This window comes from Sorex araneus, chromosome 9 (assembly GCF_027595985.1).
Source record: "Sorex araneus isolate mSorAra2 chromosome 9, mSorAra2.pri, whole genome shotgun sequence".
NCBI lineage: Eukaryota > Metazoa > Chordata > Mammalia > Eulipotyphla > Soricidae > Sorex > Sorex araneus.
The window spans coordinates 55,556,521-55,573,284 of record NC_073310.1 but is presented as its reverse complement, the minus strand read 5'-3'; the positions used below and the strand labels follow the sequence as shown (position 1 = coordinate 55,573,284).

Here is a 16,764-nt window from a genome sequence, read left to right as displayed (position 1 = left end):
ATAAATCAAAGATTGATGAGAAATGGAGCCAGAGTTGTCTTCCTTCAGGAATTTTGGTGGGCATTTGTTTTTCCTCTTATAAAACACTATTCTTGGAGACCAGAGATAGAGCTCAACAGACAGAACATCCAGGTCTTGGTTCAGTTACTGGCAATCCATGATCTGCTGAGCATATCTGGGAGCCACCCCAAGAACAGAGCCAGGAGTAGCCCTGGAGCGTCACTAGGTGTGGCCCCCCAAAACCAAAAGACAAAACAACAAAATTCACTATTCTTAGCCTGGAGACTGTTAATATTTAACTTTCTGTTCTGCTAGGGAGACAACTGAGTGACAGACCTAATGCCCAGCCTGCACAAGACCCTGAGTTCAATATCCATTGCCCCATGGCCCCACAAGTACCAATAAGGTGTCCCTGGTGACCAGAGCTCTGCAGGGCCTTAAAGTATTAGCTTGAGCACTAAAGCATCAGACCAACACTTCAGGAGAGCATCTTGATGGATTGCTTTCTTTCGCCTCCCCAGCTCTGCTAGGTGTGGCCTCTCATGACAAATGAAAGTAGAGGTGAGTAACGTTTCTCTGTGGTCAGCCACATAGATGTCAGAAGTCAGTTCTGCTTCCAGTTGTAATTATAGGCAGCATGCCAAGGTGATCTTCAAGATTGTGAAGTGTCCTCTCCTTGAGAATGGGTAAGACTGGTGAGTCTAATGAGGTCGCAGTCCCCTCACTTAGGTTTTGTTACGTAGCAAATGTGATGGGATGATCACTTAGGGGATTCACTGTATCACTGTCATCACTGTCATTCCATGGTTCGTTGATTTGTTCGAGCAGGTTCCAGTAACGTCTCCATTTGTCTCTGTCGCATGCTAGTGTAGCCCGATGGCAAACTGGGGGCTCTTTCAGGATCAGGGGAATGAGGACCATCACTGTTACTATTTTTGGCATATCGGATACACCACGGGTAGCTTGCCAGGCTCTGCCGTGAGGGCCGGATACTCTTGGTAGCTTGCCGGGCTCTCTGAGAGGGAGTCCTTTCATAGTCCTCATATTCTTGTCCTCAAAGTCCCAAAGTCTCCAAAGTCTCCTCCTTCTTCAACATCTCGTCATCAACTTTCTAGTCCTCAACATCTAGTCTCATAGGATTACATTGCACTAAATAAGAAATCCTTATTGGATGGAGGGAAAATCTAGTTTCTAGCATGGCTTTGAAGCACTAAGTCACTTGTGAGAACTTGAAGTGACCTTTGCACTTCAAGAATAAACGGTAGCCAATCAAGAGGGACCCTTTTTATTTTTTGACTGCCCGGAGCTAAATTCTTCCAGGTGTCACCTGAAAACACATAGCAGCAGAATCTGAGCTCCAGCCTGACCCAAACCTTGTGTCAGTTTTATTAATATGCTGAGCAGAGAAGCTCATTTCACTGAACCCAGATTTCTGGCCAGTAGAACTAAGAAGTAATAAACAGGTGTTTTCAGCTCACACAGCAGCTAATAAAGCTATTCCAAGATCGGTGATAACAAACTATTTTCAAGCTATGTTTGCTTTTCTTTATGTGTATGTGAACCAAACCGTGTTGGTACTAGAGCTAATTTGGCATTGTTCAAGTTTGTGGTCCAGACATAACATATGATTCAACTCTGAAGGATTAGGGGGATGGGTTGTAGCTTATGCTCTGTTGAGGTATTTTGTTTCTGATTTACCCACATTTGTTCTCAGCTCTCACTGTGTGACTGAAATAAAACATCTAAATATTGTAGAACCAGAGAATATCTGTGCCATTTGCTTATAACACCACCAAGAGAAACTAGTTAACCTTTAACAACTTATCTCTATTTAATTTGCACACTCCTACTTTCTTCCTTATTTTAAAAGCCACTGCATTTCACTGGACCTACTCTAAGAAAAGCCTGCCATTTTGCATCAACTCCTGTGTTTATACACAGAAGCCATGGAATGGAGACCACGGTTTTTGGAAAAATGATCTATATTTAGGTATAGCTATGATTCAGCTTTGACCTCAGCACATGCTTAACCAGGATTGAACTTCCTAAGTGTTAGAGCAAAGGTTAGTTATGTTTTATAATTTAAAGTTAGTGAAGCTCTCCTTCACCAAAAATACCTTTTCTGTTGACCTTGTCAGATTGCTTGAAAATCCAACATTATTCCTTCGTTGTTCTAAAGGCAGAGTACATCAGTATGGTCAGGAATGAAGATTACAATTCTCCAGGGTTATCTACAAAGGACTACACCCAATTTTTAAAAATATATTTTGTTTACTTTTAGAATACATATTACATGTTTCTATCTCTTAGTATATTAACAAATCTTTTAACTATGTTATCCAGACAGTTTTGTATGAATAGTTATTTCCATGCTTTTTTGAGGAGGTATTTACCAAGTAAGAAATGAGCTCATATAGCCCGAAGACCATAAATAAATATGGCACTGAAAGTCCTCTAATGAGAGAGACCATACATAGAACTTCTAGCACTGTGCATGGGATATAATAAGATTTGCTAAGTATAGCAAAAAAAATTAATATTGCTATACACTTAATTAGGACTGGAGCGATAGCACAGCAGGTAGGGCGTTTACCTTGCACGGGACCGACCTGGGTTCGATTTCTTCATACCTCTCGGAGAGGCAGGCAAGCTACCTAGTATCCCGCCTGCACGGCAGAGTCTGCAAGCTGTCTGTGGTGTATTCGATATGCCAAAAACAGTAACAAGTCTCACAATGGAGACATTACTGGTGCCCGCCTGAGCAAATCGATGAACAACAGGATGACAGTGCTACACTTAATTTTAAACTTTGGCAATATATGTAAAGAGATAATTCTTATCCATCATTAGTTACTAGCACTTTGTATCGATATTTCCCATATTAAGATAACTATTTTTTAAAGTTAGAACTTTTGAAGAGTTAATTCCATGTGGATCAGAAGGAAGATGGGACAGTAACTGTCTACAGCAACAGTGCTAAAAAGCTTATTAGGAAGAGTTTGACCAAGCAGTTGGGAAAATAGCAATTACCTAATAGGAAAAAGGGAAATACGAAACTGAAAATAATGGCACCTCAAAGATGAAATTCACCTCATTTATGGTTGTAAATTAGAAAAGAGTTGAAATTCTCATGTTAGTCTTATATTTATTTGTTTAGGGTTGATTTTGATCTCTTTGAGGAAATATAAATGATTGTTAAAAATCTTGTTAACCTATGCGGTGGCCTTATTTAAACCTATGTTCCCAGTAAACAAGAGGCCTAAAAAGACTAACATTGAAATGATGTGATTTGAAATTGTTCTGACAGTCCAGAGACTGTGTTCCTCGCATCATTTCAGGCATCGCTGTTAGAATTGATGGTCACCTGTGAGCTAATGAGAGTTGACATCTGCAGAGTAGCAGGGTTTGGAGTGACTAAGTACTGATGTAGAGCTGTCTCTTCAAATACAAGTTGTTCACTTCCAGGTTGATGAAATAAAAGCTTATGACAAGCTTATCTTCCTCAAATTCATCTGTCTTCATATGAATTCTTTTTTCAGTGAAATCTATTTTCTTTTTTGTATAGTTATATTACCAGCCTTTTAGTCTCATTTCTTGTGTACTTTGGATTGACTTCAGCTCCTGTACATTTCCAGATAAATCCAACTTCCAAATGACCTATGGCTAGAAACAACAACCCCTATTTTGCCAACTCGTGCTGTTTATGCTGGGGTAAAGAACAAGAAAATACAAAACTTCTAAAATGGTCTTATTGCCTTGGAAGAAATTAAAGTTCTGTAAAATCAGGTAGAAGAAATAGATGCTGATCTTTATACAAACTGTTAGCAAGACTGATCTGTCTCCATTTTAACTGTCTTTTTGTTGCACTTGGATATCGCTTTCTCTTGCGCTTCTTTATTTCATGGCCGGAAGTACTTGGCTTTCTGCAGACTGAAGTCTAGTGTCAGTCTTCCAAATTCAAACTTGGAACAGATTGAAAAAGTTTGAACATCATATGCTTAAAGTCAGCATCATTACGTTTGCTGTTATTTTGACATCAGCCTTGTGTCTGATTTACTTTTGCTGTACTGTAGAAGCTTAACCATGATGTTTTACTCCAGCAGTAAGTAGAAAGATTCTTCATCTAATTGCCTGTACCTATCTATTGACTCTTTTATTTTTCCTAATTTTATTTTATTTTGCTTTTTGGGTCACACCCAGCGATGCTCAGGGGTTATTCCTGGCTTTGCACTCAGAAATTACTCCTGGCAGTGCTTGGGGGACCATATGGGATGCCGGGGATCGAACCCGGGTCGGCCGCGTGCAAGGCAAATGCCCTACCCGCTGTGCTATCGCTCCGGCCCCTTTCTTAATTTTATATTTTTATATTTTCTTTTTAACAAAGGTTCTGTGTCTAAGGTCACTCTATGTGTCTTATTCTTCTTGGAATGTTGACAGTTGCCTTCACATTATTGTCTTTCACTGCTCTTTTCTACTAGTGGGGCGTAATTCATACTATCTAGGACATCCCTGGTTGCTAAACTTCTACTAGAGCTGAATTCCTATTATAATTTATCACTGTAATTAAAATAATAATCTTTAGAATAAACTTGACTTAGATTTGAATTCTAGTTCTACTTACTTGTATTGCAATAAAATTATTTAACTTCTCCAATTTTCACTTATGACACATACAAAATTGGGATAGCATAAGAAAATATAGGATTAGTAGATTAGATATGGTAATGCATTTAATATTATCATATGGTCAGCACATAATAACTCCTCAAAATACTATTATCTTTATAATTTTTATTTGGGTGCCTGTGTTTATTCTTCTTACCCCCTGTCCACATTTATTCTGGCAATATTTATCTTTATTTTAGCCTGTGCTTCCCTTTCTAGCAGAAGAGTCTGCTTCCAAATTGTAAGGCTCTTTTCAGCTTGATTTGTTCCGAAAGTGGGACCTGCTCTGAAACATAATGTCAGTTCTCTAAAGATCTTCCTTCACCCCTATCAACTGGAAGTGGTTTCACTTGATGAGATTTCCCCTTATTTTATTAATTTGCCATTTTATTTTACAGAATTCTTATTAAAGATTGATTTAAGTTGATAATCATCATCACCCTCTTGCCTCCAAATATTAGAAAAGTTCTGGTGAGAAATTTGACACTATCATTCTCACATTAGCTTCATATGATAGGCAGAATGATGCCGCTCCTATCCAGAAATGTGCATGTATACCTCATGGAGCTGAAAAGCGACTCTGTTGGCATGCTTGCTTTAAAGACTCTGAGGTGAAGAGATTATTCTCGATAATCTAGGTGGACCCAGTCCAATCACATGAGTCTGAGGAGCAGATTGGTCAAAAACAGAAGTGAGAACATGGAAGGGTAAGAGAAATGACGGCATTATTAACTTTGAACTTGAGAAGTATATCTGCAAGCCAAGAATGTAAGTGACCTCAAAAAGCTGGAAACGACATTAAAATGGTGTCAGATGGCCTCTGCCCCCAACCCCAAGTCATCTAGGAAAGAACAGTCCTCTGACTTCTTCATTTTAGCCAAGTGAGATGCGCATAAAAAAATTTGAGATACAGACATGTATGAATAAATATTTCATACAAGATCTTATATGTTGTATAAAATACAATGTGTTTTGCTTTAATACTCTTGTTTGTTGTAATTTGTTATCACTGCATCACTGTCATTCCATTGCTCATCAATTTGCTCGAGCGGGCGCCAGTAACGTCTGCATTGTGAGACTTGTCATTATTGTTTTTGGCAATCAAATACACAACAAGTAGCTTGCCAGGCTCTGCTGTGTAGGCAGGATACTCTCGGTAGCTTGTGGGGCTCTCTGAGAGGGACGGAGGAATCGAACCCAGGTCGGCCGCATGCAAGGCAAATGCCCTACCTGCTGTGCTATTGCTCCAGCTTGTAATTTGTTATAGCAGTAAGAAAAAAGTAAAAATTCAACTTGTTTATTACTCAATCTTTACTCCAAGTATTTATAGTAGGTCACAGTATCATATAATTATCTTGGAACAATTTTTAATCTGCTTGGGATTTCTGCATTAAACTGGGATTGATTCACACAGGTTTAATGTTGTTCCACTAACTTGGACAAATTCCTACTATATTCTGAAAGTGTCTCCTGTTATTTGTAAAACCTGAATAGTAAAATTTGTTTCCATGGTAGTTGCGAGGAATAAAGGAGATAACATCTGACATCACAAAAATGAGAGGAAAAATGAGAGGAAATTTAGTTTTTTTATTTACAGTATTTATATATTGAGCATTTTATTTTCTATGAGCAAAAAATCCTATTTGTGTTCATTTCACAGTTAATTAGGCCCTTTTCAGGAACTTTCTAAGGTGGTATTTTTTCTGAAGAAAAATGTCCCTACAGCCACTTGTAAGATATTAAATTCTTGGAGACAATGGATAAGAGAAAATACAGATTAAAATATAGAACTAGAGGAAACCATTAAATTCTGATTTTATTTACAATGAACAAATAGAAATTTTAAGTTTCACAGAAAGCTACATTTTCATTTTATTTTGACAATTTATCATTTATAGTATAAGTGTATTTGCTAATCCTTATTTTACAATATTCAAATATACACTCATGCCTTAGCAATAGAAATCTTAAAAACATTATAGTCTAAGTATAACCATAGTAATTTAACTGTTCTCTCTGCAAAGATATAAAAATTGAATCATGTTTACTCAACTTCCCTGATGCACAGTTACTCATGTGTAAGTACTGTTTTTCACTTAATTTTTAAATGCGATTTTATCAAGTGAAAAACAGAGGCAGATTGCATTATCATCCTAAACAAATGAAAAAATAAACAACACATATATCTTCCCATGGTTAGTTCGTCGCAGCATTTTAACTCCAAATTCATTGATTGATGACTATGTTCTCTCCAGTTCTAATGGAAAAGCAAATGTGTTTAGTGAAAGGAAAGAGATGTTTATTTTAATAATGATTTAGACAAGAAATATTTGTACCTCGAGCTAATGCTGAACTCTCAATATCTGACTGACTTCATTCTTTGTTACTTCTGGATGAATTGCGTTCATTGTCTATAATTCATCTTTTTCTCCAATACCTGTGAAATAGAAGGAGGAGGATTAAAGGAATGTGATGAATGGGCATATGAAGATGGTTTTACAAGAGGTTCAAGTCTTACCTTTCTCTACCACAACCCGTTCTTATAATTCAGAGCCATATTACCTCCAAAAATGGACCTGTGACTAGTTTGTCCAGTTAAACTGGCATGCTTGTTAATTTATGTATCTGAACATTCATATGTGAAAAAATATGACCAACTACTGTGTGAAGCATAATTGGAACCAGAGAAAAGAAGTAGGTACAAAAATGAAAAATTTTAAGCTTCTGGGATATGAGAAGCTTATATCAACATCTTCCCAGACATATTGCACAACAAACAATAAATAAGACCATTGTCTAGAGAGACAATGCAAAGATTAAGGCATTTGCCTTGAATGTGGCTGTGGTGCTGATAATGGTTCAAACCACATGAGTGCCATGAAGTATGCCCCTCAAAAAACACATGAGAGCGGTCTTGCATAAAGGACAGCTCACTGTAGATAGTAGTAAATTAAAACAAATGCAAGAATTCTGAGCTTTACCTGGCTTAACAATGGCCATGATTTTATTCAAACACTCAAACTTTGAAGTATGGTTTGTTCTCTCATGAATACATGAGTCCTTTGTGCAATACATGAGAGGAAGGAAGGAAGGAAGGAAGGAAGGAAGGAAGGAAGGAAGGAAGGAAGGAAGGAAGGAAGGAAGGAAGGAAGGAAGGAAGGAAGGAAGGAAGGAAGGAAGGAAGGAAGGAAGGAAGGAAGGAAGGAGTGAAATGACACTCTATTGATTGGGAGAAAATATTTGCACACTGTGCATCAGACAGAGGGCAGATTTCCTGTATATATAAGGCACTCTCAAAGCTCAACAAAAATAACCAGTTGTATCAAGAAGCAGGAGTAAGGGGCTGGAGTGATATAGCACAGCGGGTAGGGCATTTGCCTTGCACGATGAAGACTCAGGTTCGATTCCCAGCATCCCATATGATCCCCTGAGCATCGCCAGGGGTGATTCCTGAGTGCATAGCCAGGAGTAACCCCTGTGCATCACTGGGTGTGACCTGAAAAGCAGGGAGGGAAAGAAAGAAAGAAAGAAAGAAAGAAAGAAAGAAAGAAAGAAAGAAAGAAAGAAAGAAAGAAAGAAAGAAAGAAAGAAAGAAAGGAAGGAAGGAAGGAAGGAAGGAAGGAAGGAAGGAAGGAAGGAAGGAAGGAAGGAAGGAAGGAAGGAAGAAAGAAGAGTAAAAGATGAACAGACATTTCCTCAAAAAAGCCATAAAAATCTCCAATACATACATGAAACAATGTTTGTCATCATTGAATATCTCTATATCACTGTGTCACTGTAATCACTGTAATCCCATTGTTCATCAATTTGCTTGAGCGGGCACCAGTAACGTCTCCATTGTGAGACTTGCTGTTACTGTTTTTGGCATATCGAATAAGCCATGGGCAACTTGCTAGTCTCTGCTGGGGGGGCGAGATACTCTCGGTAGCTTGCCAGGCTCTCTGAAATGGACTGAGGAATCGAACTCTAGTAGGCTGCATGCAAGGCAAACGCCCTACCTGCTGTGCTATCTCTCCAGCCCATTGAATACCAAGGATATTTAAATTAAAAAATGGTCACTACATATCACTTCACACTAGTCATAAAGGTCTCTGTGAAAAAGATGAGAACAATAAGTGCTGGTTGGCATCTAATAAAAAATAATTCTCATTCACTTCTGGTGGGACTGTTCCATGGTTTAGCCTCTTTGGAAAATGGTTGCCAACCGTTCAAATGATTACAAATTGAACTTCCATATGTCTCAATGACTCTGCTTCTCAGTACCTATCCCAAGAACACAAAAATATTATTCCAAAAAGATATGCATTTCTCTATTCATCTTAGCACTATTTACAATAACCAAGATCTGGAAACAACCCAAGTGCCCAACAAGACATAGATGGATAAAGTGTGGTATATATACTCAATAGCATGCTATGCATAGACTATGAGAAAAGATAAAAATTCACAGTTTGCTACAACTTGAATGGAATTGGAGGATAACATATGTGCAGTGAGTCTGTATCTAAAAGATAAATGGCAGATGGTCTCCCTCATCTGCAGAATCTAATCGAACAAAGAAAGGGACAATGTTCAATGCAAACAAATTCAAAGCCATGATCAATAGAATTGGAAACTGAGGAAGTCTGAAGGGAGGATGAAATTATCATCCCAGATTAGGTTAAACATTTTTTCTCATAGGTTCCAAAGTGCCTTTGTAATAATAGTTTATTTTCTTACCGTAGCTTTTTATCATATTAAAAATATCATTTAAAATATATTCTTAAGCATTAATGATTTGGAAACATGAAGACTGCTTTGTGTTATTTTCAGTGATGTATAAATAATACAATTGTGTTACTTTCAATTATGTACATGAATTTTTAACTATATATAAAAAGTTCAACTATACATTTTTGTCAGTTAACTTATTCTTTCAGAATTCTCATAATTATCAACTACTGACTGAGTATTACATCTATGTATATATACATATTAATACATAATGCTGTGGTGCTAAGTATATAAAAAGATGTATAAATCCTGGCTCTGTCTCAGGATATTTAAATTTTAAGCCATCAAAAGATTAAAGTGTCATTCAGAAGATTTATCATTTTTAGTTAATATGATTTCTACTATACCAGTTATAGAATTTTGAGCATAAATTTATATAAAAATATTTGGGGGACTAGAAGATTGTTTATGCTTTGAGTCCTACAAAAAAACACTGAATATGGAAGTTTCTATATTTCCTTTTAGTTGCATTTTAGCCTTAGCTTTTGTAATGAGGTTTCTCACTTTCAGTTTAACCTTTCTGTATTTTTGTTTTGGACCCTGATATAGTTAAGGCAATTATTAAAGAGGAAATTTCTCATCATAGCATTTCACTATTGGGTATTTGTGAGTTGATCTTGTGATACCTTTGAGCACAAAGAATAAAATGTGATCAAAATTCAAATCCTAACAAATTGCTTTTCTTCTATGAACACAAAATATTCATCTAATAATATCATTTACTATTGCATTTGTGAGAACATTGAATGGTTTAGGGGTTGTCAGTTTCTTGCCTTATATCAACCCATTGTTCTTTCAGCATGTATACTTATTTATTATTTTTTATTTATTGTCTATTATTATTATTATTAACACATACAGCTATTTATTATTTCAGTTCTTCCTGAGTAAAGTAATGGAGTGTTAGGGACTTCTGTCTTTAGTGTGTCTGGAACTCCTGATTGTTTTTTATGGCCAAATAATTTTTTTTGCCTATTTTAATCTATAATGAAAAATAATGTCATAAGATAGCTATAGTACTGTAGCACTGTTATCCCATTATTCATCGATTTGCTTGAGCGGGCACCAGTAACGTCTCCATTGTGAGACTTGTTGTTACTGTTTTTGGCATACTTAATATGCCACGGGTGCTTGCCAGGCTCTGCCATGCATTCGGGATACTCTCAGTAGGTTGCTGGGTTCTCCGTGAGGGATGGAGGAATTGAACCTGGGTCGGCCGCATGCAAGGCAAATGCCCTACCTGCTGTGCTATCACTCCACTCCATCCTTTATAATTTTTTCAATTTTTATTTCCATATCATGGTTTGTAATGTTATTAACAGTACTGTTTCAGGCATATACTGTAACAACAACATACTCATTCCCAGTATCTTCTTTCCTCCACTACTGTACCCATGTCATCTCTCATATGCCCAAAGCTCCCCCTTGGCAAATTCAGTTCTGCAAACCAATTCTCAAGGACTGCTGCCACTGCCTGCTTTTGATTTCCTTACTTTATTTCTTCATATGGCACATATGAGAGAGATCATTCTTTTCATCCCTCCCCTTCTAACTGACTTCATTCACCATGATACTATCTTCTTCCATCCATGTAACAATGAATGGCAGTGACTTTTTTTTTTCTTAGAGCTCAATAGTATTCCATTGTGTGTTTATACTGCAGTTTTTTTATCTACTCATCTGGTTCTGAGTTTTTGTACTGTTTCCAGATCTTGACTATTGTGAATAGTGCCACAATGGACATCTAATCTTTTCAAATAGTTGGGGAGGGTGTACGTGGGGGAAAGATGCCAAGATATGGCTCACAGTTAATTTGGGTACAGCCTACAGGTCTGTAGAATTCTAACAGTAAGCAGAGTCAAAGAACACAAGCAGGGGCCTGGAGCGATAGCACAGTGGGTAGGGCATTTGCCTAGCACACGGCCGATCCAGGTTCGATTCCCAGCATCCCATATGGCCTCCTGAGCACCACCAGGGGTAATTCCTGCGTGTAGAGCAAGGAGTAAGCCCTGTGTATCGCTGGGTGTGACCCAAAAAGAAAAAAAGAGAACACAAGCAAATATATTTGTGAGGACTCAGAACATCAGAAAATAAATGAATTGAAACAAAATGAATTAGTCATGAGGAGTTGTCTATATTGGTGTAGCTATCCGAATAATAGGTTGGTGAAGAGAATAATGGATGAGTACATTGAAGTTCAGCTTTGTTAATCAGTAACAGACTATTCTACAGACCTGTCTGAGGTACTTGTGTTCCTGAATTCCACCTCCCACTCTCTGCTTCAATAGGTTGAATGTAAACAAATAACTCAGTTTTCCTAGTACAACAGAATTGGGGACATTGTGATCACTATGAAAGAATATTGATTTACTTGAACAACAAAAAACATTCCTGATTAGAAGGATATAATTTGGAAAAATAGGTAACTGCAAAATTGGTTTAAAGAGAAAAAAAGCCCATCTTTTTAGTGTAATGTAGAGAAAGGAGGAAAGAAGAGAGCCAACTATTCTATTGTTTTATTAAACAGAATAAATTTCAGAAATTGCTTACTTCATTTTAATTGCATAAAATTTTCCACGATAAATAAGGAAACTAAGCCCAGATTAATCAGTTGACTTATCTAATTTCTCAGAGCTGACGAGGTATGGGACTCACATTTGCATGACATTAAAATTCATATATTTTCACTGTGTGACACATGATGACTCTTATATAGCGATATATCCTGAATCATAAAATATTTTATTATATTTACAACTATGCTTATTGAAGAGGGAAAACAAAACGTACACTTTAGAATGATTGGTAACTTTTACAAGAGTTAAAAGTAAAAAATATTTTTTGCTTCTAATTATTATTGAAAATGCTTTATGACACACCAACTTTCCTCTCAAATTCAATTAATCAAAGGTAGTTTTTAATGTATTGGACTCTGAAGTTGTGTTGTATAACCAAATGTATGCTCACTGATGTCTTTCATTTTGAGTTCAGAGTTGGAAAGGGATTTTTCTTTGCATATTTTTGCTTTTTAAGCATGTTATTCATTGGGATATTTGTCAATGCCAAGATCAACAGTTAAAGAGAAAGAGTAAAGGTGTGTATTAGGCTTCAGAGTTAAGATGGTAACTGAGACAGAAAAATCTAAAATTAAAGGGAGGATCAATAGAAGCATTTAGTTAGTAGTGTGAAAAGTCCTATGGGCATGCAAAGTGGGAAATTACATGATAGCCTCTAAGTATGGATTGTGCTCTGGGTAGAGGATGCACCATCATTAGGCAGTTGCAGTGAACAACTGTCGATTAAGTACCATTTTATCCAATTTAGACCTAATGAACTTGGTAGATGAGATCCCTGCTGAATTAAGGAGCAATCAGAGTCTCATTTTGGATTCAGTGCCATTTAGGTCAAGAAGTTCCAAAAGCACTGGATGTATTTACTTGGTGCAGGAAAGACACAACGTCTTTATCCATCCTTCTGTTTAACTCTTGAACAAATACTGATAAAATCTGATTTGTGCCGCCATCAGGAGTAACAGTTGGTGATTGGTAGATAATTTTGTGAAAGATTTATGAAGTCTTCCCTGCCTTTGAAGAGTCTTATTTCATTTTTGCTATTTTCCTCAATCACTCTGAATGATTTTTCTTTTTCAATCATAGAGAGTAAAGCGGTTCTGTGTGTAAAGGAAAGCAACTCTTTCTTCTAGCAGGAAGGTTGAAAAGAGGATTTTAATAAATGGAAGGAAAAATGAAGATGTGTTCATGTATATTGACCTGTGCTCAGTTTGACTTACCTCAGAGGTACAATGACACTTTGGTTTTACTTGGCCCTTTCAGGAAGGGGGTCGGACCACCATTTTGCAGAAAGTTCAAAAGATGGCCCTGAAGAAGCCTATGTCTGCCTGCCCTGCAGAGAGGGCTGCCCCTACTGTGTTGATGACAGCCCCTGTTTTGTCCAAGAGGATAAGTACTTGCGACTTGCTATCATCTCCTTCCAAGCCCTGTGTATGCTGCTGGACTTCGTGAGCATGCTTGTGGTCTACCACTTTCGCAAAGCAAAGGTAAACCCAGGTACCCTGGTTATAATCTTCCTTTTCATTGGAAAGTAACTTCTCTTTTTAAGCAAGCTTTCCCAATCCTTGGTGTTTCTCTACTAAGCAGAAGTCTTTTATAATGTAATCCGGAGTAGAATATGATGATTATATTCTTTACCTTCCCAGAAGAAGTGACGATCAATGTACATATAAAACTTGATTTTTTTATTTTGTTTTTGGGTACACCCATGGTGCTCATGGATTACTCCTAGCTCTGCTCTCAGGAGTCACATGGTGCTCAGGAACCCTGCCGGCCTTATGCAAGACAAGTGCTCACCTGCTGTACTATCTTTCTGGCCCCCAATCAAAAACTTTATTATAACATTTTCTCCTGCAGGATGTTTTTCTTTTCATCCACACTAAAGTCAAGTACTTCATTGCCTTAATAAATTCTCTTTTACATTATCTCTTTGGTTTCTAAAGAAACTTACTCTGCTAGTACCCAATATATTGTTATTCTCATATTTAGGACTTTTCAGTTGCTTGTTTTTCTTTTAGTTTCATTTTTGCTTTCTAGTTGTATTTGAAGACAGTCCATGTACTTAGGTATTTTTGAGTATATTATACTTTGAAGAATAAATTTATTCATGGCTTCCCATTTGATCTTGCAGTAGTGTCCCAGAATGCTGGTGTCCCTGCATAGAGATCATATGGCTTTTGAGAAACCTGTCCTTTGGTTCTGCTTTAAGAAATCAGAAAAGAAAAGAACATGCATTTATATGCTTCTCAGCCAGTAGCAGATGAAATGCTAGCATGTTCAGGGCAAAGCTTTCTGTGAGGCTGTCTGCATTGGTCAGACAGTCAATGAAATATACCCAGAGTTGTGTCAGAGTCTGTGCTTCCTTTGCTTTCAAAAACTTATTTGTTAAAGTTCGCTTTCTTCCATTTCGTAAATTCAAATAACCCCTTCATGTGATCAGAGTTGTACAGATTGGTTTAGATTTTGGAGCTCATTAAAACCTAAAGTGTTCCCATTAGAAATGAATAAAAAGAAAGCAGTCTCTGGATGGCATCTATTATAAAATTTAATAAATCCCTAAGAAAATGTATCCATGATGCTAGGTGTTATGGTGTTAGGGCACAGATTGAGATCTCCCTATAACGACAAAGAGACTCCAGAGACTACAAACAGCAAGCAGGGTTTATTGTAAGCCAGGGTCCAGCTGCCTACGCGGACACGCAGGTCCAGCAGGTTGGGCAAAAGACCCCGAGCTTCTCCAAAGGAGATCTTATATAGGCCTTCCCCGGCTGTTACAGCAGAGCCCGCGCATTTCATAGCCAATAGATTTGTAATATTACAAACTTTCTTAACCAATCCATTTAAAAGGACATCACTCCTTAGCCTATGGTTTTAGAGATCAGTATTGGCGCCAACATTCAGGAATGTCCCGGTTCTGGGGGTAGTCCTGGATCTTATGATATGGGTCTTGTGATATGGGTCTTGTGATATGGGTCTGGTTATCTGGTCTGACCACCACCCTTCTTGCGACCCGGGGTGCCTGTATCCGAATTCCTTGCTTAGGGGCAGAAAATCAAGTTATTCTGCCATGCGGGCTCCTGTAAAAAGAGTCTTGAGAAAGCTAAATTGATTCCTGTGGTCTATTCTGGGCCAGTTCCTCACAATGGTTATAGACTTTAGCCGTTATTTTAAATAGATAGTTTCATTAACAAAAGCATGTAACACAAATTAAAATAAAGCTTTTAAGTCAGCAAGAAAGTGCATAGACAAGCTGCTCTTTATTTAACCAATACTTATCTTCTGTAACAAATTATGTGTTAACTTGTATATTTAGTAAAGTATCAGGCAAATGGGGATAGAAAGTGTCTAATCATGGTTGACTTAATATAGATAATTTTTATTTTAGAGTCCTTCAATTGGTAGAGCAGATAGATTAAAAGGTCAATTTAATAATTGCTCTCAGGGCCAGGGAGCTATCTCTGAGGGCGTAAGTACTTCCTGACATGACTTTCTGAGTACTGCCAGGTGTAACCCTAGTGGCACTCAACACTGCTGAGAAGCTCCTCTCCCCAAAGAAGCAAAACAAATGATGCTCTAAAATCTCTAGAATGTAATTTTTTTACACAGTAGTTAGCATACAAGTCTATATTAAATTTCAGTAGTTTTAACCATTAGAATTGCCAATGAAGTTAGTGATATATGATGGGTTGTAAATATTCGCACCATATTTGATGGGCTTCAAATATGGTATGAACCATATGAACACCCGTAAGGGTGATTGGAGACCGCCCTAAAAGCCTCCATCCCTCTCGGAGAGCCCAGCAAGCTACCGAGAGTACCCCGCCTGCATGGCAGAGCCTGGCAAAGCTACCTGTGGTGTTGCGTGAATATTCGTGTAGTAGGAGGCGCTGAGATAAGGCACGTGGAAGAAATGTGTCTCATGGAGGACTAAGGCTCTCTGTGGCTCTTAGCAAAGGCAGAGGGTCTAGTGGATCTCCTTTTATTGATCAAGGTACCTCTAAAGGGCGCAATACAGTGATGTCACCAAAGGCATCAAAAGATGTTACAGGAAGAACATTGAGGCAACATTATTTCCTTGTATCTGCAGGCCAGTGATCTAGGCCTCCGGAAAGAAGATACAAAACCAAAACTGAAACCTTCTCTGGGCTAAAAGCACTTGGATTTACATCCCAAAAACAAGACTGGGCTGCCACAGGAAATCTACATGTCAATTACAAACTAGGCAGCATTTGAAATCTACATCCCCAAAACTAGGCTGGGACAGAGCCTGGAATCTACAATGTCAAAAATCAGGCCTGGCTAGCACCTGAGATCTCTATGTCAAAGACCAGCCAGGCTTTTGTGAGAAAAGGAAAAACTGCCTCTTTCAATATACTGAAATTATTTTTTGAAGGCAGCTTGAAGGGGGAAAATGTTCCTGTCTGTAGTACAGTCTACATGGGCTCGCCCTGGTAGCTCAGTCCATCCCCAACACCGTGGTGTATTCAATATGCCAAAAACAGGAACAACAATGGGCCTCATTTGCCTGACACCAAAAGAGCCCCTAATATGGCAGCATTAAGAAGGATGAGCAAGGAGAGGCTAATAAAATATGAAGTACGAACTAGACTGCCAAACGCAGAAAGACTAAAATGACTGTCTGTACTTTCAATGCACGTACACTGGCATCAGAAGTATCCATCGAGGACCTGATGGTGCAAGTGCAGAAGATTAAGTATGACATCATTGGCCTGACCAAAATGAGAAGGCATCAATC

General features: G+C 37.9%; 1 protein-coding gene across 1 annotated transcript in view; it reads left to right on the top strand.

The window, feature by feature from the left end:
* GPR158 (G protein-coupled receptor 158) overlaps positions 1–16,764 on the top strand; it is a 345,958-nt gene that overhangs the window by 183,724 nt on the left and 145,470 nt on the right. Inside the window, exon 4 of the mRNA XM_004605493.3 lies at positions 13,272–13,495. Within this exon, the coding sequence (XP_004605550.2) occupies positions 13,272–13,495 (224 nt within the window). The remainder of the gene's footprint in view (positions 1–13,271; positions 13,496–16,764) is intronic.